Here is a 27,912-nt window from a genome sequence, read left to right as displayed (position 1 = left end):
GTCATCTTCCCTTCACTGTCATATATTGCTTCTCTCGTTGAGTAGCTCTAAACCTCAGGGATTGTTAGTGATGCCTCAGCCTGTCTCTAGATATATTTTTTCATTTGTCCTGAGGGTAATTGACAGGAGAAACCACAAAGCCAGTACAACTATGTGGCACTTGGACGGGATTAGAGGGTGAGGATAGAGGGAGGGAATGGTGCCCATCCTTCTGGACCACCGTTGAGTCCAGCTAGTTTCTTGTCCCTAAAGTCAGAGCCCACTCACAAGCTCCAGTAGGTTATGGATAATAATAAATCTCTGATTTCCTTTACATTTTATATCACTACATGTTTGGTCTTTGAAGCTTCTAACACGGCGGCTTTAATTGCTTTTCTCGCTCTGGACATTTCACTGCGACTACAAAGGTCTTGGATTGTGTCTTGCTTTTCAGTATTCTACATTTCCCGTGCCTTTATTGTCTGGTTGTTTCCTCTCTCTCTCCACTTGTCTCACTTTGGCATTTGCATTTCCTTCTCTCCTCCACTTATCACTTTCATTTTATTTCTTATGTCTTATTGATATTATTATTGCCTGCATTCCAGTTTCTTGGTGCTCTCTTCGATTTCCCACCGTAGCTGTGTAGTAGTTTTTTATCAGTGCACATTCTCCAGGTCATGTGGTTATTATCTTTACTCTGGATTTTCCTTCCTTTCACTTGCATTTACTTTGATTTACTCTGAAGTTCTATCATCCCATTACACAAATTATGTGTGTGTACTCTGCTTGTCGATGAGTATGTGTGTTTGTCTATTTAATATGTAAAGATATTTGGAACTCTCTGTTTTATATGAAATAAAGACATTTTTCAAATCTTTACCAATTCTGCCAGTAAGAACAAGTAATGCTGGCTGAGGTCCCAACAGAAAACATTGTAGTCATCGTAGGTAACTATTTTTCTTCTTGTTACCGTCACTACAAAACAGTTTAGCAGCGATGCCCCTGAAGAAGCGACGTAGGATGAAGAGGAGGAGGAAGAGAGCCAGGAGGAGGAGGAGCAGGACGTCGAGCATGAGGAACTCCACCCAGGAGAGCTGTGCCGCCGGGGACCTCAGCTGGGGCGCCCCACGGTGGCGGATGACGTACTCCGTCCAGAACACTGCCAGCTCCCTGGGCGACGTCGGCCGGTCCCTCATCCTTTCTGACATCCTCATCACGTTTTCTTTATACCTGACCACCAGGGATGTGAAAAGGAAAATTAATGATCATTGTCGCATGAAAACATGGTAAATAGCAAAGATATACAGAGAAGCCATAATTATAACGAAGCAAGTGGAACTGCAAGTCTCAGCCTCGGGGCTAGGAATTTTCAAGTATACATAAAATACAGCCTGGGGGACCATTCAGGCTTATCATTTGTTAGATTATTCCGTGTATAAACCTGAACATGAAACAGATGACCATGAAACCCAAATACACCCGGGTAAGAGGCTGAGTCAGGTGAACAATTATGAGCATTACATTATGTGGTGTTCTAGTGGTACAGCACTCTGCTTACCGTGAGTGCAAGTTCAAGTTTCAATCATAGTGCTTGGAATTTATAATATATGTATGTATGTATGTATGTATGTATGTATGTACGTACGTATGTATGTATGTATGTATGTATGTATGTATGTATGTATGTATGTATACGTATGTAGCTATCTACATGCATATATATGTATGTACAAATCAAGACTGTTGGGGTCTTGAAGTGGGTAGAATATAGTTTTGCATTAATTGGCTGTTGATTGCTGGTGTCGACTTCTTAATGTGTAGTGCCTCGCAGATAGCAGGCGGCTAGATATCTGCGAGGCACTACACATTAAGAAGTCGACACCAGCAATCAACAGCCAATTAATGCACAACTATATTCTACCCACTTCAAGACTCTGCACCAATATAGAAGCATCAAGAAATATGGGCCAATAGGCCCTTTGCAGTTACTTCCATTCTTCCCTTTAACTTACAAAATATTATACCCATTGTTTCGTGTTCTGTCTTGTGTTGAAAGTTTGTTTTCACCTCATCCAAAACTGTTGTAACATATCACCTCACCCAAATGCAGGTATAAAATCGAAGATGTTTAAGCTCTGTTCAGTTACAGTTGTGTGTGTGTGTAAACTAAAGTCTTTGAAAATGTAATAAGTTTTACGAAACACGCTCAAGTGTCGCATCCGACTAGAAATAAAAATGAATTTTGGAGAATTGATTTTTCAGTTACCATCAACAGTGAAGAAAAATGTTAGAAACATTGAGAAAATTCGTGTTAGAATTATCAATCTTACTTTTTCGGTCATATTTAATAATATATATATATATATATATATATATATATATATATATATATATATATATATATATATATATGTCGTACCTAGTAGCCAGAACTCACTTCTCAGCCTACTATTCAAGGCCCGATTTGCCTAATAAGCCAAGTTTTCCTGAATTAATAAATTTACTATAATTTTTTCTTATGAAATGATAAAGCAACCCTTTTCTCTATGTATGAGGTCAATTTTTTTTATTGGAGTTAAAATTAACGTAGATATATGACCGAACCTAACCAACCCTACCTAACCTAACCTAACCTATATTTATAGGTAAGGTTAGGTTAGGTAGCCAAAAAAAGCTAGGTTAGGTTAGGTAGGTTAGGTAGACGAAAAAACATTAATTCATGAAAACTTGGCTTATTAGGCAAATCGGGCCTTGAATAGTAGGCTGAGAAGTGCGTTCTGGCTATTAGGTACGACATATATATATATATATATATATATATATATATATATATATATATATATATATATATATATATATATATTGTGAGGGCAGGACACCTCCACCTGTGACGGGTATATATATATATATATATATATATATATATATATATATATATATATATATATATATATATATTTTTAAGATGAATAGGAAAACCAGGGATATACTGAACATCTTGTATCAGAATCTTTACTTTAAAAAACATAACGTTTCGAATACTTCTCGTATTCATCATCAGATCTAAAAGAAAAAACAGAAATCACAGTCAAATAGCTGGTAAACAAAGAACTCATACTGAATATAATTGCCTATCAAAGAAAGGAAAAAGCTTAAAAAACAAAACACTTAAGCGCACTTAAAGTGATCAATACAAATAAAACTTATTAACTGTCACATATATTAAAACTAATTTAAAATCCATTAAACTACAAGATGAAATTTATAACTACTAAAACAAACCATTCTATTAAACTTACGTGAAGTGATCAGAAGTGAAACTTGATACCTAACACATAGATACTAAACACTATAACAAATATTTATATAATGTCTACAAATCTACAAAAAATGTATGTAAAATACAAACAGAATAAACGACAATTACAAAGTGCTAACCAAAATCTTATAAAAACTCAAATATTAAATAAAATTAAATACCAAAAAATGTATTATATATCCTACATAGAAGATTATATTAATGTACAATGTTAAGACTTAAAATAAGTAAGAAAGGGCAAGGACATGGTAAACTAAACAAAATTAAACTACCAAAATAAACTAAAAATCAAATTACAGGGCCTACTGTGCATTATACAGTGTACAATTGGACAGCTGAAAGGTTGCTATTTAACAACCTATATGAGAAATTAAGCTTTTTCCTTTCTTTGATAGGCAATTATATTCAGTATGAGTTCTTTGTTTACCAGCTATTTGACTGTGATTTCTGTTTTTTCTTTTAGATCTGATGATGAATACGAGAAGTATTCGAAACGTTATGTTTTTTAAAGTAAAGATTCTGATACAAGATGTTCAGTATATCCCTGGTTTTCCTATTCATCTTAAAATTAAGATTCCCGAAGGGAACATCGATCATAAATATATATATATATATATATATATATATATATATATATATATATATATATATATATATATATATATATATATATATATATATATATATATATATATATATGTCGTACCTAGTAGCCAGAACGCACTTTTCAGCCTAATATGCATGGCCCGATTTGCCTAATAAGCCAAGTTTTCATGAATTAATTGTTTTTCGACTACCTAACCTAACCTAACCTAACTTTTTTGGCCACCTAACCTAACCTAACCTATTAAGATAGGTTAGGTTAGGTTAGGTAGGGTTGGTTAGGTTCGGTCATATATCTACGTTAATTTTAACTCCAATAAAAAAAAATTGACCTCGTACATAATGAAATGGGTAGCTTTATCATTTCATAAGAAAAAAATTAGAGAAAATATATTAATTCATGAAAACTTGGCTTATTAGGCAAATCGGGCCTTGCATAGTAGGCTGAGAAGTGCGTTCTGGCTATTAGGTACGACATATGTATATATATATATATATATATATATATATATATATATATATATATATATATATATATATATATATATATATATATATATATATATATATATATATGTCGTACCTAGTAGCCAGAACTCACTTCTCAGCCTACTATGCAAGGCCCGATTTGCCTAATAAGCCAAGTTTCCCTGAATTAATATATTTTCTCAAGTTTTTTTCTTATAAAATGATAAAGCTACCCATTTCATTATGTATGAGATCAATGTTTTTTTATTGGAGTTAAAATTAACATAGATATATGACCGAACCTAACCAACCCTACCTAACCTAACCTAACCTATCTTTATAGGTTAGATTAGGTTTGGTAGCCGAAAAAGTTAGGTTAGGTTAGGTTAGGTAGGTTAGGTAGTCGAAAAATAATTAAATCATGAAAATTTGGCTTATTAGGCAAATCGGGCCTTGCATAGTAGGCTGAGAAGTGCGTTCTGGCTACTAGGTACGACATATATATATATATATATATATATATATATATATATATATATATTAGTATATTTTGGTAGCAGTCTTTCCTGTAGACATATATTATTAAATATGACCGAAAAAGTAAGATTAATAATTCTAACACGAATTTTCTCAATCTTTTGTACATTTCTTTTCACTGTTGGAGGTAAATCAAAAATCAATTCTCCAAAATTCATTTTTATTTCTAGTCTGACGCGACACGAGCGCGTTTCGTAAAACTTATTACATTTTCAAAGACTTTAGTTTACAAATACACAACTGAATAGAACTTACGCATCTCAGATTTTATATCTACATTTGAGAGAGGTGGATGGGGTGAGGTGGCATTAATAGGGTATTAATTTCATCAACACAAGACAGAACAAGATATATATATATATATATATATATATATATATATATATATATATATATATATATATATATATATATATATATATATATATATATATATGCCGTACCTAGTAGCCAGAATGCACTTCTCGGCCTACTATGCAAGGCCCGATTTGCCTAATAAGCCAACTTTTCCTGAATTAATATATTTTCTCTAATTTTTTTCTTATGAAATGATAAAGCTACCCATTTCATTATGTATGAGGTAAATTTTTTTTATTGGAGTTAAAATTAACGTAGATATATGACCGAACCTAACCAACCCTACCTAACCTATCTTTATAGGTTAGGTTAGGTTAGGTAGCCGAAAAAGTTAGGTTAGGTAAGTTAGGTAGTCGAAAAAACATTAATTCAAGAAAACTTGACTTATTAGGCAAATCGGGCCTTGCATAGTAGGCTGAGAAGTGCGTTCTGGCTACTAGGTACGACACATATATATATATAATCATCACCTTTTTTGTTCCAATAAAATTGACAAAATACCAACTTGGGGTCGTTGATGATATCGATGAGAGCGTCGACAATGATGTCAACAGTGATCTCCTCCCACACCAGAGAGCGCCCCAGACGAGACTCCCTCACTATGAGAGCATTCCTTGGCTGGTCTACGAACACAGGGAGGGCGAGGAGGGGAGTCGCATGGTAGACGGCCTCCTGCAGACCCAAGAGACCACAGTGCGTGATGAACACCTTGACGTTGTCGTGGGCTGCGGTAGAAATGGTGTTAAATGAAAGATTTGTTAGTATGTAAAGTGGGTTTTAACACCTGTCATTGTTTTTAAAGTAGATAGGAGTTACTGAGGAAAATTCTGATTTTATATTATATTCTTTTGGTAATCTCCCAATGTATCTGCATCATAAGAAATTTCCCACATATTGTTAAGTGTACACATACAAACAGTTAAACCCACCGAGAATATCCTGCTGGGGAAGCCACTTGGTGATCATCACATTGTCAGGAACGTTCTCTATCACACCTTCGTATTTCCAGATGACGCGCTGCGGCAGCCTGCGGAAGGCCTGGACGAAGAGGTCGCGGTACTGGACTGGCATGTCGGTGCCTTGTGTTATGGAGCCCAAACTGAAGTAGATGACGCCAGCGGACCCCGCCCCTGTGATCCATGACTCCAGCTCCTGCAAAGTGATGTTGAGGGGACTTGTTCCCAAGATTCTGGAGGGTTTTATATGGAATGAATAATTTCTAAACGCCAATTGTATAATGAAACAAAAGGATTTTCATATTAAATATTGTAAAATCTGTTCATAGTGCGGGTTTGCAACACTAAAACAACAGTGACAGAAGTACTGAGGTGTCGCTGAAGAGGAACACATAAAGCTGAGGCCACGAAAACAAGTATGGATAAGAATGTGAAATAATCTATGTTACGCAAGCACTAATTAAGAGTTATTTCGCAACCTATGAGGGCATGAGAGGCCGGACAACTCACCTGAGACAGAGGGCTGGTGGGTCGACAGTGCATGCCGCCCACCTCCACCTGTGAGGACAGGACAACTCACCTGAGGCAGAGGGTTGGCGGGTCGACAGTGCATGCCGCCCACCTCCACCTGTGAGGACAGGACAACTCACCTGAGGCAGAGGGTTGGCGGGTCGACAGTGCATGCCGCCCACCTCCACCTGTGAGGACAGGACAACTCACCTGAGGCAGAGGGCTGGTGGGTCGACAGTGCATGCCGCCCACCACCACCTGTGAGAGCAGGACAACTCACCTGAGGCAGAGGACTGGCGGGTCGACAGTGCATGCCGCCCACCTCCACCTGTGACGGCAGGAGAGGCAGTGGTATACCAATGCTAAAGTGGGTGTTGATCAGCGCCAGACTCATGTTCCTCTCCAGGTCTAACAGCGGCGGCAGCTCCGGGAACTGTGCAGAGATCTGAGGAATAACATCAGACCTGTACTGCACGCTGGTCAGGAATTTATTTAACGAGTACATAGCTCCTGTGGAGTAGACTGACTGAAAACACTACAGTGTAAAATGGGAAAGATAGACTCTTAGTACCAATTATCGGGTATAATCTTTTACAAAAATTCTTACATAAAAAATAGAACTTTAATGAATCGAGGAAACGTCACACCTGTAACAAGAGGAAATCAAATATAATCCTGTTACCTTTTTTTATTTATCCTATAATCATCAGTGCAGCTGAGCTTGACTCACCTCTTTTTGCACCATGGGTAAGTACAACCATGAATTAAAATAGATGGGTTGAAGTATGTGTACAAGTGTGTTGAGGAACTGCTTCCAGGGCGTCAGCGGGATGGCATGCGGGAATAAGTTGTTTGTTACATAAGCTGGGTTGTAAACGTTGCCCATAATGGCTGCCTGACGTGCGTTTACCGCTGTTGCTAGTACGGATACGAATGGAACCTCATGCACGAATGGATATGCCACCTGTAAGGAAGATTTAGACAAAGATACACTTTAATAGATGTATTGTTAAAAATGATGCTGTCGTTATATATTTCGAGTATTACAATGAATTGATACAAATATTATCACTATCTATTAGGAATATAAATCAAGGTATACATCAATATAATTGATTTAGAAGAATTTGGCGTTTGTGGCATTTAACAGTGAATTTTAATTGATTTGTTTTGTTTTTATTGATATTCATTTGTCACTATTAACTTTGCTCTTTAATTTTATTTATTATGTCAATTCAAAGTTTATTTGGAGAATTTTCTTCATCGGTACCAAAGTCTACCCGGTGCTTGGGTCGACCTGGTACCCGGTATTAGGGTCGACCCGGTACCCAATTCTACCCGGTGCTTGGGTCGACTCGGTACCCGAGTCTACCCGGTGTTGACTTGGTTTCTCATGGTAATGGATTCGGTGTGAAGACGGGCTGATCTTCTGGCTGCTGTTTGCCTTGTACGATGTTAGTGTTGCACAACTGATTGATGAAATCTTCTGTATTATTACCTCCGTATTCACCTAAAACATTGATGAACAAATCGTATAGCTTATTATAAAGGTTTCTTATCATCCTGGTGTTAAGTACCTTGAGCTCTGCAATTACTTTATCCTCTCCTGAGGATATTATCAGAAGGCTTCTGAAGTTTCCCAGGCAGGCTGTTGAGAGAGATTGATAGAGAGATAGATAAGGATAGAGACAGGAAGAGAGGGAGAGACAAATACAGGTATCTCTCAGGAATAGAGACACTGACAGACACAGACAGTAGATAGATAGATAGATAGATAGATAGATAGATAGATAGATAGATAGATAGATAGATAGATAGATAGATAGATAGATAGATAGATAGATAGATAGGTAGAGAGATAGATAGATAGATAGATAGGTAGATAGATAGATAGATAGATAGATAGATAGATAGATAGATAGATAGATAGATAGATAGATAGATAGATAGATAGATAGATAGATAGATAAATAGATTCTTCTTTTCCACAGCTCATAAAACAGAGGAAAGGGTCCTGAAAGATATTGTTGATAGGAACGTTATCCCTACAGACAAAAGTCAGAAAATACAATTGACAATTTATTATAAAGCCAAAAAAACGGTCAATCAACTCGTGAAAAACTCTCCAGATACCAAACAGAATGCCTTAAATGAGACCAACGTCGTTTATGCCTTTAAATGCCCACTTGGGGACTGTAAGCCCCAAAGAACTCAGTATATAGGCAAGACAACAACATCTCTTTCCAGGCGATTAACGATGCATAAGCAACAGGGCTCCATTAAGGAACATATAATCTCTTCCCACAACCAGACCATCACCAGAGAAGTCTTAACAAAATACACGGAAATCATCGATTGATACAGCGACAGCAGGCGGCTGGATATCTGCGAGGCACTACACATTAAGAAGTCAACACCAGCAATCAACAGCCAATTAATGCACAACTATATTCTACCCACATCAAGACTCCGCACCAATATAGAAGCATCAAGAAATATGGTCCAATAGGCCCTTTGCATTTACTTCCATTCTTCCCCTTTTAACTTTACCCAATATTACCCAATATTTCGTGTTCTGTCTTGTGTTGAAAGTTTGTTTTCACCTCATCCAAAACTGTTGTAACATATCACCTCACCCAAATGCAGGTATATAAAATGAAAAGCCGTTTGAATTGTAACATAGTAAGAAATCTGTTTGCAGGTTATAGTTGTGTGTGTGTAAACTAAAGTCTTTGAAAATGTAATAAGTTATTACGAAACGCGTTCAAGTGTCGCGTCAGTCTAGAAATAAAAAAGAATTTTGGAGAATTGATTTTTCAATTACCATCATCAGTATAAAGAAATATAAGAAATATTGAGAAAATTCGTGTTAGAATTATTAATCTTACTTTTTCGGTCATATTTAATAATATATGTCTACAGGAAAGACTGCTACCAAAATATACTAATATATATATATATATATATATATATATATATATATATATATATATATATATATATATATATATATATATATATATATATATAAATATATATATATATATATATATATATATATATATATATATATATATATATATATATATATATATACATATATATATGTATATATATATATATATATATATATATATATATATATATATATATACATATACATACATATATATATAGACATATATATACATATATATATATATATTATATATATATACATATATATATATATATATATATATATATATATATATATATATATATACATATATATGTATATATATATATATATATATATATATATATATATATATATATATATATATATATATATCTATATATCTATATATATATACATATATTATTAAATATGACCGAAAAAGTAAGATTAATAATTCTAACACGAATTTTCTCAATCTTTCGTACATTTCTTTTCACTGTTGGAGGTAATTCAAAAATCAATTCTCCAAAATTCATTTTTATTTCTAGTCTGACGCGACACTTGAGCGCGTTTCGTAAAACTTAATACATTTTCAAAGACTTTACACATACACAACTGAATAGAACTTACATATCTCCGATTTGTTTATATCTACATTTGAGTGAGGTGGATGGGGTGAGGTGGTATTTAATAGGGTATTAATTTCATCAACACAAGACAGAACACGAAACAATGGGTATTGAAATGGAAGTGATTGTAGAAAGCCCATTGGTCCATATTTCTTGATGCTTCTATATTGGAGCGGAGTCTTGAGGTGGGTAGAATATAGTTGTGCATTAATTGACTGTTGATTGCTGGTGTTGACTTCTTAATGTGCAGTGCCTCGCAAACGTCAAGCCGTCTGCTATCGCTGTATCTATCGATGATTTCTGTGTTGTTTACTAGGATTTCTCTGGCGATGGTTTGGTTGTGGGAAGAGATTATATGTTCCTTAATGGAGCCCTGTTGCTTATGCATCGTTAAACGCCTAGAAAGAGATGTTGTTGTCTTGACTATATACTGGGTTTTTTGGAGCTTACAGTCCCCAAGTGGGCATTTGAAGGCATAGACGACGTTGGTCTCTTTTAAAGCGTTCTGCTTTGTGTCTGAAGAGTTTCTCATGAGTAGGCTGGCCGTTTTTCTGGTTTTATAGTAAATCGTCAGTTGTATCCTCTGATTTTTGTCTGTAGGGATAACGTTTCTATTAACAATATCTTTCTGGACCCTTTCCTCCGTTTTATGAGCTGTGGAAAAGAAGTTCCTGTAAAATAGTCTAATAGGGGGTACAGGTGTTGTGTTAGTTGTCTCTTCAGAGGTTGCATGGCGTTTCACTTTCCTTCTTATGATGTCTTCGACGAAACCATTGGAGAAGCCGTTGTTGACTAGGACCTGCCTTACCCTACAGAGTTCTTCGTCGACTTGCTTTCATTCTGAGCTGTGGCTGAGAGCACGGTCGACATATGCGTTAACAACACTCCTCTTGTACCTGTCTGGGCAGTCGCTGTTGGCATTTAGGCACATTCCTATGTTCGTTTCCTTAGTGTAGACTGCAGTGTGGAAACCTCCGCTCTTTTCCATGACTGTTACATCTAGAAAGGGCAGCTTCCCATCCTTTTCCATCTCGTAAGTGAAACGCAGCACGGAACTCTGCTCAAATGCCTCCTTCAGCTCCTGCAGATGTCTGACATCAGGTACCTGTGTAAAAATGTCGTCAACATACCTGCAGTATATGGCCGGTTTCAAGTTCATGTCGACTAAGACTTTTTGCTCGATGGTACCCATGTAGAAGTTTGCAAACAGGACACCTAGGGGAGAACCCATGGCGACCCCATCTACTTGCTTATACATGTGCCCATCCGGGCTCAAGAAGGGTGCCTCTTTAGTAGAAGCTTGGAGTAGTTTCCTCAGAATATTTTCTGGTATGTCAAGAGGAGTACAGGCTGGATCACGATACACTCTGTCGGCTATCATCCCGATTGTCTCGTCCACAGGTACGTTGGTAAACAGCGATTCTACGTCCAACGAGGCTCTTATTCCTGTGGCCCGTGTGCCCCACAGTAAGTCAACAAATTCCTTTGGAGACTTCAGGCTGAAGGCGCAAGGAACATAAGGAGTCAGCAGGCCGTTGAGTCGCTTCGCCAGTCTGTACGTGGGTGTGGGTATCTGGCTAATGATTGGCCGAAGTGGGTTTCCAGGCTTGTGTGTCTTGACATTTTCATACGCATATCCAGGTTTATATTCCCCAATGATCTTTGGCAGGTGGAGTCCGGATTTCTTGGCGTTCACAGTTTCGATCAGTTTGTTGACCTTTGCTTTCAATTCGGCTGTAGTGTCCTTCGTTACCCTTTGGAACTTAGCACCATACTGTCCCCCGAGCTCAAAGCGGCAGCTAAAAGCCTTCGTGAGAACAAGGAGATAGTTGTCAGGAGAGGTGACAAGTCGCCAATATATGTCATTCTTAAGAAAGACGAATATCTGGCGAAAATGAACCTCATATTCTCTGACCAAACTAAGTTCCAAAGGGTAACGAAGGAACTTACATATATATATATACATATATATATATATATATACATATATATATATATATATATATATATATATATATATATATATATATATATATATATATATATATATATATATATATATATATATATATATATATATATATATATATGTCGTACCTAGTAGCCAGAACGCACTTCTCAGCCTACTATGCAAGGCCCGATTTGACTAATAAGCCAAGTTTTCATGAATTAATATGTTTTCTCTAATTTTTTTCCTATGAAATGATAAAGCTACCCATTTCATTATGTATGAGGTCAATTTTTTTTTAAATTGGAGTTAAAATTAACTTAGATATATGACCGAACCTAACCAACCCTACCTAACCTAACCTAACCTATCTTTATAGGTTAGGTTATGTTAGGTAGCCGAAAAAGTTAGGTTAGGTTAGGTTAGGTAGGTTAGGTAGTCGAAAAAACATTAATTCATGAAAACTTGGCTTATTAGGCAAATCGGGCCTTGCATAGTAGGCTGAGAAGTGCGTTCTGGGTACTAGGTACGACATATATATATATATATATATATATATATATATATATATATATATATATATATATATATATATATATATATATATATATATATATATATATATATATCGTAAGACACTGTCGTGAGATACAGGGAAAGATTGCCAGACATGAAGCAGTCAATGACATCATCAAGAGAAGTTTGGCTTCAGCTGGGTGCCTAGCACAAAGGGAACCTCAGTTGTGCAGACCTGACAACAGCCAAAAACGCCCAGATGGAGTCACCCTGCAGCCGTGGAGGGAAGGTAAACAGGTCGTGTGGGACTACACGTGTGCATCCACATTGACTGATACCTATCTACCTTACAGCACAGCTGAGGGAGGCGGGGCGGCCACCTTCAGGGAGACCCAGAAAACTAACAAGTACAGGGACCTAGAACGTTGTTACAGGTTCGTGCCAATAGGCTCTGAGACTCTGGGCGCCTGAGTAAATGTGCACTTAAGTTCCTGAAGGAGGTGGGTGAGGAACTCATTGGGAAAACTAGAGACCCAAGAGCGGCCAATTTCTTGTTCCAATATAGAAGCATCAAGAGGAAGTAAGGCCAATAGGCCATTTGCAGTTACTTCCATTCTTCCCTCTCATTTATCCAATTTTTACCCATTGCACCTTGTTCTGTCTTGTGTTGGACAAAAGTTTGTTCACCTTATCCAAAACTGTTACAACATATCACCTCACCCAAATGCGAGTATGTAAGACAAGCGGTTCAATGTTAGCATCAAGTAAAACCCTGTTTAGTTTTTTAGGTTACAGTTGTGTGTGTGAAACTAAAGTCTTTGAAAATGTAATAAGTTATTACGAAACGCGTTCAAGCGTCGCGTCAGACTAGAAATAAAAATGAATTTTGGAGAATTGATTTTTCAATTATCATCGACAGTGAAAAGAAACATAAGAAATATTGAGAAAATTCGTGTTAGAATTATTAATCTTACTTTTTCTGTCATATTTAACAACATATAAAGACTTTCTTGTCAGTCTTTCTGACAAGAAAGTCAGTATATTAGTATGCTACCAAACTATACTAATATATATATATATATATATATATATATATATATATATATATATATATATATATATATATATATATATATATATATATATATATATATATATATATGTCGTACCTAGTAGCCAGAACTCACTTCTCAGCCTACTATTCAAGGCCCGATTTGCCTAATAAGCCAAGTTTTCCTGAATTAATTTATTTACTATAATTTTTTTCTTATGAAATGATAAAGCTACCCTTTTCACTATGTATGAGGTCAATTTTTTTTTATTGGAGTTAAAATTAACGTAGATATATGACCGAACCTAACCAACCCTACCTAACCTAACCTAACCTATAGATATAGGTAAGGTTAGGTTAGGTAGCCAAAAAAAGCTAGGTTAGGTTAGGTTAGGTAGGTTAGGTAGACGAAAAAACATTAATTCATGAAAACTTGGCTTATTAGGCAAATCGGGCCTTGCATAGTAGGCTGAGAAGTGAGTTCTGGCTACTAGGTACGACATATATATATATATATATATATATATATATATATATATATATATATATATATATATATATATATATATATATATATATATATATATATATATATATATATATATATATATATATATATATATATATATATATATATATAAGGATAACCTTTACTACAGCGCACGGGATGGGTATGGGGTCCACTACAGCCCACATGATGGGTATGGGGTCCACTACAGCCGACGGGATGGATATGAGGTCCACTACCTCTCACACGATTGGTTTGGGGGTCCACTGTCACCCTCGGGATTACTATGGGGGTTGCTTAATAAATGAACAGAATCTATGAAACGTAAATTTCATGAGGAATGCACGCACATCATTCAACAAGAAATCGATGAACATGAGGTCAAACTCTTTCCTCCTCCGGTAGAGGTCCTTCACGGCTGGAACATGATACAATTCCCTGGCGATGGCCGGTATCCCTTTCACTAAATGTGCCAGGTCTTTCCTGACGTCAAACATGTTCATATTCTCTTCCTTGAAGTACGGAAGACCGTGAGTAACTTCAGTGACATTTGGATGTCTGGATGACTTCGGGTGGTTGGTCAACATCACTACCTGGAAAGGAATATCCCATTCAATAACCAATACACAAAGTTTAATGTGTCTGTTTAATAGGTCGTTAAGGATTTTCGGGGAAAAGATTAAGTTTGTTAAGAGGTTTAGCGACGTCCCACTACACTAACTGCTGAACTTTCCTTGGATTCAACTCACAACAGTTGCCTAACTCCCGCGTACTTATTTACTGTTTGTTAAATAAAGGCATCAGTTGGAAGGCAACGTTGCCCAAACGCTACTGGCCAGCTGCAGGAATTGAGTCCAGAACCTATCGGCTGTGATCTGACTGCGTCAAATGTCTGTAAATTCTGTTCCATAAACAGGGACTTCCAGTATTGGTACGATGGTCACATTCGCTCATCATTGAAAACATTGTTATATTATGAAAAACGTGGTCTTTCCCAGGCGTAGTTGAAAATATCATATGAATAGGGAATAATCATTCCATAGACTGGTCGTCTTCTAACAGAATCTTTCCTGCCTTTTAACAGAAAAAAAGAGGCTACTCTTGACAGCTGTGTTGCTGACCACTCGCGCCTTCCTCACTACACACATAGATAAGTAAGCCTTCTTAACAAAGGTGTTCTGACTTAACCTTAGCCCCTCACCACTCTTTCCTGTCTCCTGTGTCGCCATCCCTCTCTCTGTATTTGACCTCATTCTCATCGCATTTTTTTTTGCCTTCTGCAGTTTTCTTTATTTCCTGTTTTCACATTATTCCTTCGTCTTTAATTTTTCCTAATTTTTATCATATTATTGTATTTATATCATTCTCATACTTCTTCCATATTTCTATATTTTTTTCTCATCCTACATTTTACGTCTTTCCCTTACTTAACCCTTTTCCTACATTTCAAGCCTATTGCTGTACTTTGCCTTATTCTTATTTCAACCCTTTTCTACACCTATAATTTTTACTTCTTTTTTTAAGCATTTTTCTTTAACCTACTCGTCGATTATCTACCTCTCTCTTGCTATATAAATTGACTTTCCCTGCCTTTTTGAATGTCGCAAATTCACTAATTTTATTTTCAGATTTGTTGGTCTTGTCTGTTTTCTAGCCACGTTTCTCTCATCATTCAACCCTTGTATATATTTAAAGAGGTGGAGAAAGGACCACAAACAGCTGCGTTTTAACTCGTCTAATCATATTATATCTGCCTTTAATTGCAGTCATAATTCTTTTGGAACAAATCTTAGTTTATCTAATAGTAGTTATTGCCAAGAAAAGCGAAAAAATCGCCTTGAATCACCTAGGATATTTGACCAGACCACACACTAGAAGGTGAAGGGACGACGACGTTTCGGTCCGTCCTGGACCATTCTCACAATCGACTTGAGAATGGTCCAGGACGGACCAAAACGTCGTCGTCCCTTCACCTTCTAGTGTGTGGTCTGGTCAAATTACTTAAGCCACGTTATTGTGACTCATCGCCTGCACCTAGGATATCACTGTCAGGATGATATTATAGAAATATGTGATAATGATTCTAAATCGGATGAGATCATTTATTTTTTAATTACTCGTTAAGGATCACTTAGTGTCTTACCTCGTGTCCACGGTCGGCCAGAGCCTCAGCGAGAGGCATGAAGACGTTCCTGTGGCTCTTGGTAGTGACGGGGAGGAGCATCAGGATCTTGTAGGACCTCTCAGGGGGCGCCAACTCCCCCGCGACGACCCCCGCCACAGCCGCCACCAACACACACAGCGGCGCCAACTTCATCTGACGAAAGCGAAGCGCACATCACTTTAGTTTCCTGGTAACATAAACTAACATCTGAGAGTGAAACTCCAATATTTTGTGACTACATTCTACATTATATATATATATATATATATATATATATATATATATATATATATATATATATATATATATATATATATATATATATATATATATATATATATGTCGTACCTAGTAGCCAGAACGCACTTCTCAGCCTACTATGCAAGGCCCGATTTGCCTAATAAGCCAAGTTTTCCTGAATTAATATATTTTCTCTAATTTTTTTCTTATAAAATGATAAAGCTACCCATTTCATTATGTATGAGGTCAATTTTTTTTTATTGGAGTTAAAATTAACGTAGATATATGACCGAACCTAACCAACCCTACCTAGCCTAACCTAACCTATCTTTATAGGTTAGGTTAGGTTAGGTAGCCGAAAAAGTTAGGTTAGGTTAGGTTAGGTAGTCGAAAAACAATTATTTCATCAAAACTTGGCTTATTAGGCAAATTGGGCCTTGCATAGTAGGCTGAGAAGTGCGTTCTGGCTACTAGGTACGACATATATATATATATATATATATATATATATATATATATATATATATATATATATATATATATATATATATATATATATATATATATATGTATATATTGAGACGGTAAAGTGTTGGTGTTCGGCTGTTTCAAAAGCTAGGGGCAGGGCCTCGTCACATAATAAAAAAAAAGAGAAAAGTTGGTCCTTTCGTCTGTGGTAAGGTAATGGGAAGACACACAAAACACAAGTATATAAACAATGTAATTTTAATTACTCTAGAAAAACAAGACATGAATAAAGGTAATCTCATAAAAATATGCAGGACAAGTCAACAAACAAAATAACATGAATAATCACTGGCAAAGGAAAAGTTACGCTAAGACAAGTAAGTTACAGTGATAGCAAAATAAAATATTAGTGCAGGAATACTGGCTTCGAGCTGCCACCTCCCTTAGTACACGAAAGCCAAGGCTTAGTCTACCAGCAAGAGATGTCAACTGCATGGAGCACTGAGATATTCTGACGAGACTGGCGCACTGCAGCCCAGACGTCGACTTGTGGTGGTGGCGGAGGGCAGGTGCGACGAGACACCAGCCAATCAGCAACAGGCAGGCAGAGGATGAGCAGTTAGCTGGTTACGGCGGTGGCCAGGTGTGCTGGGTACGATTTGCTCTCTGGGCAAAACGTTTGGCGATATTTGGTGGACGTATCTTGTATATAGTATCTTGTATTTTGACGTAATTATGTAGGGAAGAGCAGGCTCAATCTCTCTTGAAAGAGATAATCGTCACAACTCTCCCCCGAAGCCTGCGGTTCTGGAAGAAGTTACGTCTTCATGTGGTGGAGTAATAGTTGGAGTTGCTTCTACTTCATAGACTCTGGAGAGGGCGTCAGCTATGATGTTGTCAGAACCCTTGATATAGCGGATCTCCAGGTTGAAATCTTGCAGATATAAAGCCCATCGTAGAAGACACTGGTTAGTGAATTGGGCTTGATGTAAGAAGCGGAGAGGATTGTGGTCTGAGAAGATAGTGGTAGACCTGGCACCTTGTAGGTATGGAGCAAAGTGCTGGAGATTCAGGACGATGGAGAGTAGCTCCTTTTCAATAGTGCTGTAGTTCCTCTGGTGGGGTTTCAACTTGTAGCTGTAGTAGCTGACAGGTAGAACCTCCTCGCCTCGTTGCTGCATCAGGACACCCCCGATGCCGGTACCACTGGCGTCGACATGAAGGACGAAAGGCTTGGTGATATCTGGCGAGGCGAGAATGGGATTAGAACAGAGGAGGAATTTGAGTTGTTCGAAAGCAACGGTTTGCTGCATGGTCCAATTATACCGTTGCTTGGGTCTGGTTAAAATGATTAATGGTGTTGCTACCTTACCTTGGGGTTTTGGCACCAAGATACAGGGTGAGGCCCAGGGGGACTCACAAGGTGTATCCAGTCCATGATCCAAGAGGTACTGCACCTCAGCACGCATGACTTCCTTCTTGCTAGGGCTGATTCGGTAGAAGGGTTGACGAATCGGCCGGGTGTCAGGGAGCAGTTGGATGTCGTGCTGGGTAACATTACACTCTTGGGGGTCATCTCGGAACAACTCCTGATGTTCTTCGAAGATCTTGACGAGAGGTGCATTATGATTGTCCTGAAAATAGTTGGGAAGATCAGTTAGGATTTCCGAATTAGAAAGTGCTGACTCCTTGTCAGTGCTTTCGGGAGGAGAAGCAGGAAAGGTCTCACTGTGGATGTATGGCTCTTTAAATGAAGAGTAGGTTATCATGACAGTGGGAGGAGTACCATTATATAGCTTCCGGAGGTTGACGTGGCACAACTGGGTCTTCCGCCGCCTATCTGGAGTCTCTAGAACGTAGTTATGGTTGTTTCTGCACTCCTTGATGCGGTAGGGTCCTGAAAACCTGTTTTGTAAAGGAGAACCTGGGATAGGGAAATAAGCAAGCACGAAGTCTCCCGGTTTAAATTTCCTTACTTTGCTGGTCTGGTCGTAATGAGTCTTCATCCTCTCCTGTGCTTTCAATAGATTATCTTGGGCAAAACTGTGGACCCTCTCTAGAATGTGTTGTAGGTTTTGAAGAAACTGGGGCACATTCTGATGCTCACTGAAGGTGGCGTCACGTAGAGAGTCTTTGAAAGCCTTGAGAGGAGTACGGCACTTACGTCCATAGAGCATCTCATAAGGAGATACTCCTAGGGACTCATTGGGAAGACTTCTATAGATACACATTATCAGGTCAATTTGCTTATCCCAATCCTCAGAGGTTTCACTACAAAACTTCTTCAGGAGTGCTTTAATAGTCTGATGACTACGCTCAAGAGAACCCTGTGAAGCAGGATGATAGGGGCTGGACAATACCTGTTTGATGTTGAACTCCTCCAGTGTCCTCTTGAAGAGATCACTGGTGAAGTTGGTGCCACAGTCGCTCTGAACCTCCCTTGGAAATCCATACTGGGTGAAGATCTTCAATAAGTGTTTCACAACCGTAGCAGCCGTAATGTTCTTTACTGGAACTGCTATGGGGAATCTGGTGGTAGGACACAGGATGGTTAAGATATAGGCGTTACCTGAACTGGTCCGAGGTAAAGGACCAACACAGTCTATAATAAGTCTGTGGAAAGGTTCCGCAGGCACCTGTATGGGAGTCAATGGTGCTCTGTGAATAGAGATGTTCGGTTTACCTGCCATCTGACATGTATGACACTGTTTGACGCTATTTACCATACCTGGCTAGTAGTAGTCTTGACGGATTCCATATTAAGTCTTGTTAAATCCGTAGTGGGAGAGTGCTCCGTGGGCCAGGTGTAGAATAGTGGGCCGCAGGCTGGCAGGAATCACAAGTTGTTCGACGTTGGCCCAATCGTCATCCTCCTTCAGCTTACTGGGTCTATATCTGCGGTAGAGCAACTCGTTCTCTAGGATGAACCCAGGAATACTGTCGGGTTGAGTCTCAGCCTGGAAAAATAATGGTGTCATGGTAAGATCTTCCCTCTGTAACTTACGGAACTCCAACTTGGTCAGATTCGGGGGTAGTTTCTGAGGGTCTTGAGGGACAGCGGTAGCAGTAGAGTCAGCTGGCTGTGGTCGTGCAGCTTGTGCACGGGTGGTCACTAAAACCGGAGGAGAAACTTCATCACTCTCTTGAACCTTTGCTGGAACATACTCAAAAATGGGATTATCCATTACAGAGGTACACACCTGGGGTTTGTCCATGACGATCAGGTTGGTCGGTTGCAGGTCTTCTGCCAAGTCGTTGACCAGGAGAAGTTGCACTCCAGGCATGGGAAAAGGCTTTTCCCTGATGGCGACTTGGACTTCTCCTGTCACGAAGGGACAATCCAGGTGGACTCTGGCGAGAGGATAAGGAGTGGTAGCAGTGAGGTCAGTGATGAAGACAGTTTCTCCGGTGTAGGCGATGTTGGGCACAGCTGACTTCAAAATAATCGATTGAAGAGCCGCTGTGTCCCTCAAGATCTTCAGTTTGAAATGTCCCTCCGGATTTGAACCGTTGGCAGAGACAGTTCCAGTATACAGGTGTTTACTGAAAAGAGAAAGACCATTAACATGAACACCAACATTCATCATAGGCTTACCGGACTTAGGAGGAGTCTGTTTGGGTTTTGGCGTTTCGGTGTTTCCTTTGTATTGAGACTTACCACATTTATCTATGGTATGTCCATAGAGTCTACAATACTTACAGTACAATTGCGAGCCAGCTTGATCGGTACTCACTTTCTCGTAACTGTACCACGACTTCTTACTGGAAGATGGTTCTGGTGTCAGCCGGTGGATGAGGCTGTAAGTGTCAGCCGACTTAGCACACTTTAGGTAGTCGGTTTCTTCTTTATCTGCTAAATATAGACGGACAGGAGGCGGCACACGCCTCAAGAATTCTTCAACTAGCATGAGGTTGACGAGTTCTGCAAAGGTAGAGACATGTGCTGCTTCCAGCCATTTCATAAAATATCTCCTTTTGGTATTAGCAAATTCGAGAAAGGTAGTGGTACTTGCCTTCAAGTGGTCACGGAATTTCCTTCGATAACACTCGGTGGAGAGAAGGTAGGCGTCCAACACTGCTTGTTTCAGAGTCTGGTAGTCATTCTCAGACGCCAAAGTACTGAGTGTAACTGCAGCTCTACCTGTAAGATGTACTCTGAGAAGGGTTGCCCATTGGTCGGCAGGCCAACTAAGTTGATTAGCAAGGGTTTCAAAGGTGGTGAAAAACACATCAACTTCTGTCTCTACGAATGGTGGCATTAACTCACTTGCATGTGATATATTGAAACTGACGGGAAGATTGGCGGTAGCTTGCTGGCGTTGAGCGAGGTGTGAAGTTTCCAACGCGAATTCTCGTTGACGACATTCCATAGCCAGAGCTGCTTGTTGTTTGTCATATTCGTGTTGCATCTCCAATTGGCGTTGTTTTGTTTCAAGCTGTACTCGTTCCCGCTCACGGAGTATTGCAATCTCACGTTCTTATTCTTCCTTCCTCAAGGCAGCTTCTCATTCCTTTTCTTCCTTTCTTATGGCAGCTGCTTCCCTTTGTTGCTCGAGGGCAACAAAGGGAAGCAGCTGCTTCCCTTTGTTGTTCGCGTTCGATCTTGGCCAGCTCTATTTTGAGTTTCATCGTTGCCAAATCAGTTTTATCTGCAATAAAGTAAGTTTCGTGAGTTTCAGAGTCTATCTTACCTTCCTCTAAGAGATGATCCAGTAACAGGTTATGTATTTCATTTTTGTTGGCTTGGTAGGGAACTTCTAGTTGATACTCATGTGCAAGAGTTTGTAATTCAGTCTTCTTGGCACGACTTAAGGTCCCTATTGCACCTGCTGGATCTGCACGGAAAGCTTGGAGACGAAACATGGTGAAATTAGCAAATAAATGCACAACAAATATACTGTTGTGATATGGTGAATGTCAGAAACAGGACAACGTGGCAACTGGTACCTATCCTGTGGAATTGTTAACAATTAATGTTAATTTTAAGATGATAAATGATTAATAAATCAAGGTCGCAGGAAATCTTGTACCCGGTACTCATGTAAGAGGATAAGGGCAAGAAAATCCTACTAAACAAGCGAAACTGAGTTTCTAAAACAAATGAAACAGTTAATTGCCTCAAAAGTAAAATTGGTAGTCCAAGAATGTAGGCAAACCTTGCCGAGTCTCTATAGGACATAAGCAAGTTTTTCCCACTGAAATTAATATGATACTTACAGAATTAGCGAACTTTTGTGCTCTGAAAAAGAAGGCTAATTCCCTACCAATGTAAATATCATCATCTCTGACCGACGTGTAGGGGTGCGAGGTGTCAACTGGTGACGAGAACTGCTGCTGAGGTCCCAATTCAGCAACTAAAATTCGTGCTAGAGGAACTATGGCCCTCTTTATCCTCCTACTGTCAGATTGCAGAAGATTAGGTGCACTTGACCCGGGGACAGACCACAGTACCAGGGTACCAATATGATGATCTGCCGAAAATATGAGAAATATCCTACGGACAAAAGATGGTAAACACGAGTAATAACACGGAGGGAGAGATGACCAATTAAGAGAATGACTGAGGCCTACAGTCACCACGTAATCCAAAGTTGTCTCACCTTCACCATATGCTACTCTCGGAATGCACAATACACACAGCACCATATGAAAATGAAATTGAATATGAAAAATAGTGAAAAGCTACGTTACCAAAGCCAAATACGCTTACCATAAATTTACTACTTGGCACCAGTACCTGAGTGAAGATCCCGGACAGGCCCCCACGTTATGTGACGGTAAAGCGTTGGTGTTCGGCTGTTTCAAAAGCTAGGGGCAGGGCCTCGTCACATAATCAAAAAAAAAGAGAAAAGTTGGTCCTTTCGTCTGTGGTAAGGTAATGGGAAGACACACAAAACACAAGTATATAAACAATGAAATTTTAATTACTCTGGAAAAACAAGACATGAATAAAGGTAATCTCATAAAAATATGCAGGACAAGTCAACAAACAAAATAACATGAATAATCACTGGCAAATGAAAAGTTACGCTAAGACAAGTAAATTACAGTGATAGCAAAATAAAATATGAGTGCTGGAATACTGGCTTCGAGCTGCCACCTCCCTTAGTACACGAAAGCCAAGGCTTAGTCTACCAGCGAGAGATGTCAACTGCATGGAGCACTGAGATATTCTGACGAGACTGGCGCACTGCAGCCCAGACGTCGACTTGTGGTGGTGGCGGAGCGCAGGTGCGACGAGACACCAGCCAATCATACATATATATATATATATATATATATATATATATATATATATATATATATATATATATATATATATATATATATGTATATATATATATATATATATATATATGTATATATATACATATATATATATATATATATATATATATATATATATATACATATATATATATATATATATATATATATATATATATATACATATATATATATACATATATATATATATATATATATATATATATATATATATATATATATATATATATATATATATATATATATACATATGTATCAGTCTGAAGAAAACACAAGTCATGGGACAAGGAGTGGACTCCCCACCTGACATCGGCATCTCTGATTCCAAACTGGAAGTCGTTCACGACTTCGTGTACCTGGGCTCCACAATCTCTGACTCCCTCTCTCTTGGTATGGAGCTAAACAAACGCATCAGTAAGGCATCTACTACCATGTCTAGACTGACAAAGAGAGTGTGGGCTAACAATAGGCTAACTGAGTATACTAAGATTCAGGTTTACAGAGCCTGTGTCCTGAGCACTCTCCTTTATGGCAGCGAGTCTTGGACACTCCGCGCCCGTTAGGAAAGACAGCTGAATGCCTACCACATGCGCTGCCTTCGACACATCTTGGACATCACCTGGCAGGACAAGGTGATAAACAACAAAGTCTTGGGGAGAGCAAGAATCACCAGCATGTACACAATGCTGAAACAGAGACGAATGCGCTGGCTCGGGCACGTTGTGCGAATGGGCGACGGCAGGATCCCCAAGGATCTCCTGTACGGAGAGCTGATGCAGGGAAAGCGTCCAACAGGCAAGCCCCAGCTACGGTACAAAGACGTATGCAAGAGGGACCTAAAAGCCATGGACGTCGATCTTGCTATATGGGAGACACTGGCTGCAGACCGTTCAGCCTGGAGGCAGTCTGTTCAAAGAGGTCTCTCCAAGTTCGAGGAGTCACTTGCCAAGGAATCGGAGGCAAAGAGACAGAGAAGGAAAGCCGGTAGCCAGGAAGACAGACCAGAATCAGACTTCGTTTGTGCTCGGTGTGGGATGGATTGCCACTCTGGGATTGGCCTCATCAGTCACACCAGATGCTGCACCAGGATTGACAACTAGGGCGCAACTCCATAGTCTCCCGAGACTGAAGGATGCCTACTACTACTACAGAGAACATATACGGCACGCATGGACGAGATAAAGCACCTAAATTATTGGGATCGTCTCAGAGCTCTCCAAATGTACTCACTAGAAAGGAGACGAGAGAGATACCAAATAATATACACATGGAAAATACTGGAGGGACAGGTCCCAAATCTGCACAGTAAAATAACAATGTACTGGAGTGAACGACATGGAAGAAAATGCAGAAGAGAACCAGTGAAGAGCAGAGGTGCCATGGGCACAATCAGAGAACACTGTATGAACATCAGAGGTCTATGGTTGCTCAACGTCCTACCAGCGAGCATCAGAAATATTACAGGAACAACCGTGGACATCTTCAAGAGGAAACTAGATTGTTTCCTTCAAGGAGTGCCGGACCAACCGGGCTGTGGTGGGTATGTGGGCCTGCGGGCCGCTCCAAGCAACAGCCTGGTGGACCAAACTCTCACAAGTCAAGTCTGGCCTCGGGCCGGGCTTGGGGAGTAGAAGAACTCCCAGAACCCCATCAACCAGGGATCAACCAGGTATAGTACAGTGGCTGCCTCATAGTACAGTGGCTGCCTCATAGTACAGTGGCTGCCTCATAGTACAGTGGCTGCCTCATAGTACAGTGGCTGCCTCATAGTACAGTGGCTGCCTCATAGTACAGTGGCTGCCTCATAATACAGTGGCTGCCTCATAGTACAGTGGCTGCCTCATAGTACAGTGGCTGCCTCATAGTACAGTGGCTGCCTCATAACATAGTGGTAGAGCTTCTGGCTCACGCTTGTTGGGGCCGTGGTTCGAGCCTCTTAGTGTCCAAGTGAATGAAATAATATCCATACATACATGTGAGAAAGCTGCATAGATGAACATTGGTGCGATGGTCACGGTACTGTGTACGTTTAGGGGTGATCCTTGACGGCATGGGTTCAAATCCTGGCCGATTCAAATAGAGTTCTTAGTGATTTATATATACACATACATATAAATCTACTTACGACAACGTTCATACAATTATTAGTATCCATATTGATATTTTCCAATTTACGTTGATACTTTCTATGCTCACGAATTGTAGAAAGATATGTTCAAGTTATCTTACCACTAAGTATTACTCTCACCTATGAGAGATATTTGCTCTCTCAGTCGGTCTGTGGTGTTGTTTACAATTAAGTTAAGAATCGTTTCAGGCGGTTCTACTCTGCGAGTAACCAGGCATCTTGCTATGAAAGAAAAAAAAACGTGGAATTTGGATAAAACCTCATTTCTCCAAATAAATGTAAGCAATTACGTCCATTTAACCAAAAATATCCATTATAAAACAACCAAATCAACGTGGTTGATAAGAGAAACACAGGCTGATGGAATATTCAGACTATTGAAGAAAATTTTAGAAGCTAGAAAATTTAAGGTTGTAATTAATGGTGTAAGATCACCTGGAGGAACACAGCCGACACGCCCGCGCTGACTCTCAGGTCTGACTGGAGACTGTAGGGCTGACCATGGCCCTCTACACACAACAACTGCCACATATATCTTACTCACGGACACGCAGCGTGCAGAGAAATGGAGGGGAGGGGGGTGTTGGGTAAGAGATGGAGGGTTGTGGGGTACGAGGTGGAGGGGGGGGGGGGAGATGGGTAAGGAATGGGGGAGAGGGAGGAGTTGGGTGAGAGAAGGGATGCTTGGAGAGATGGAGATGGATATGACGGTATGTTTGAGAAGAGAAAAGAAGAAGGAGGGGATAATGCTTTATGAGTGGGAAGGAGAGAATGGGGAGAAAGGTAGTAAGGTGAAAGGGAAAGGATGTAGAGGGAAGGGGGGAGTAAAAAGATAGAGGGAGGGAAGAGATGGGGAGCAAAGGAAGGACAAGGGTGAGGCGAGGGATAGGAGAATATGGAGAGACCAGGGCACAGACATGTACCCTCACTAGAATATATAGAAGATAAAGTCTGTCTCTCTCTGTCTGTTTGTCTGTCTCCGTCTGTCTGTCCGTCTGTGTCTGTCGGTCTGTCTGTCTGTCTCTCCGTCTGTCTGTTCGTCTGTCTGTTTGTTGGTCGGTCTGTTGGTCTGTTTGTCTGTCTCCCCGTCTGTCTGTCCGTCAGTGTCTGTCTGTATGTCTGTCCATCTTTCTGTGCTTGCTGAACGCCGACAACATGTTATCATACATACACATTCGAGAACTGCCATTGAAACTTTTCAACAAGAACACATGTCACAACATCCATCTGATCACAGATGTCATATCATTAATGCAAACCCTCAAACATCAAGGCCGTCGAGTACTTCTCAACTGGGTGCCAAGTCATGTGGGAATAATAGGAAATGACTTTGCAGACGAAGCTGCCAAACTTGCAACTAAGAGAAGAAATGTAGACATTTACATACCACAGAGTCTATCAAAGATTTAGAAAGTAATTTGAAATAGAGCAATACAGAAGAGGTACAGTGACACAACACAGCAGTTTCATCATCAAGATCTGCAGGTTGGTACAAGAATTCAACCAACTACGAACCAATTATTTTAATTAAAGGGAGCAGTTGAACAACAGAAGTGCACTTACATCACATCAGGCTTGGAAACCCATGTGCATGGGAAATAGGCTTACAGGTTCCAGAAGACGAGAGGAAATGTCAGCACTGTGGAGAAATCCCTGACAGACTACTGGAACATGATCTAACATAATGCATATTTCCAAAACCAATAAGATTTCAACTAAGATTCAACAGAGTTTAAGAAGTCGTTAAACACATGGGGGCATTGTTACGGTATCAACACCGTAGTTGGAGTGTGGACTGGCGATTTCAGCGCCATCTATGGACCTGCACTCCAACTCCAAAGCATTAGGTGAGACGCAGGCAATGCCATCTGTTGGCGGAGGTGTGGCGTCGTTAAAGGGCTCCTGTGTCATACTTCAGTTAGGAGGCGAGGTCGATGATGCTGACCTCTGGTGGGTGGCACCAGAGGTCAGCATCTGACTGAGGCAGCATACTCGCCTCAGATTCTGAGGTGATTATGCTGTGGAAATCAGTTCACCTTAGGCAGTCTAGAACTGTGAGAGGACAAAGTGGCCACCGTCGGTAGTAGCAGTGTGTCAGCTGCTGGACTTATGTAGAGTTAAATGGACTCTACTTTCCTTTACTTAAGGATTATCAAGAAACTAACAACATTATATGGAGGACCTATGGCAATTCCACGACCAAGAAATGGCTTCCTGAACCTTGCAGGAATTAACCTCACTGAGGACCAAGTCACTCTCCTAAACTGGGCTTAACTGTCATGTTATGTCCAGACCGAGTGAG

At 39.5% G+C, this 27,912-nt stretch overlaps 1 protein-coding gene across 3 annotated transcripts; it reads right to left on the bottom strand.

The window, feature by feature from the left end:
• Nucleotides 1-301: 301 nt before the first annotated feature.
• On the bottom strand, nucleotides 302-26,096 carry LOC138349533 (UDP-glycosyltransferase UGT5-like). Of its 3 annotated transcripts, none has more exons than XM_069323813.1 (9): nucleotides 26,046-26,063; nucleotides 25,731-25,832; nucleotides 16,466-16,639; nucleotides 14,673-14,915; nucleotides 7,460-7,693; nucleotides 7,010-7,174; nucleotides 6,193-6,415; nucleotides 5,769-5,988; nucleotides 302-1,209 (listed from the first exon to the last, which is right to left on the bottom strand). In XM_069323813.1, the coding sequence occupies exons 3-9, from the start codon at nucleotides 16,637-16,639 to the stop codon at nucleotides 918-920; spliced, it is 1,551 nt and encodes a 516-aa protein (XP_069179914.1). In that variant the 5' UTR covers nucleotides 25,731-25,832; nucleotides 26,046-26,063; the 3' UTR covers nucleotides 302-917. The 3 variants fall into 3 exon arrangements, with proteins under 3 accessions (XP_069179914.1, XP_069179899.1, XP_069179905.1); XM_069323798.1 differs by lacking the exon at nucleotides 26,046-26,063 and adding an exon at nucleotides 25,456-25,545 and having other exon boundaries at nucleotides 25,731-25,801; XM_069323804.1 differs by lacking the exon at nucleotides 25,731-25,832 and having other exon boundaries at nucleotides 26,046-26,096.
• Between the last annotated feature and the right edge of the window lie 1,816 nt (nucleotides 26,097-27,912).

The sequence above is a fragment of the Procambarus clarkii genome, chromosome 2, assembly GCF_040958095.1.
Source record: "Procambarus clarkii isolate CNS0578487 chromosome 2, FALCON_Pclarkii_2.0, whole genome shotgun sequence".
In the NCBI taxonomy this organism is placed as follows: Eukaryota; Metazoa; Arthropoda; class Malacostraca; order Decapoda; family Cambaridae; genus Procambarus; species Procambarus clarkii.
Note: the sequence above shows the minus strand (reverse complement) of the source record. Positions and strands in the feature narration are given on the sequence as shown.

Excerpts from the sequence above, each read along its gene's own strand:
- LOC138349533 (XM_069323798.1), bottom strand. The coding sequence starts at position 25,482 with ATGTTCATCTATGCAGCTTTCTCACAT. Across the intron at positions 7,694-14,672 it reads TCGATTTCTTGTTGAATGAT|GTGGCATATCCATTCGTGCA; the intron begins GTGCGTGCATTC and ends TCTTCCTTACAG. Across the intron at positions 7,175-7,459 it reads TACCCATGGTGCAAAAAGAG|ATCTCTGCACAGTTCCCGGA; the intron begins GTGAGTCAAGCT and ends GTTATTCCTCAG.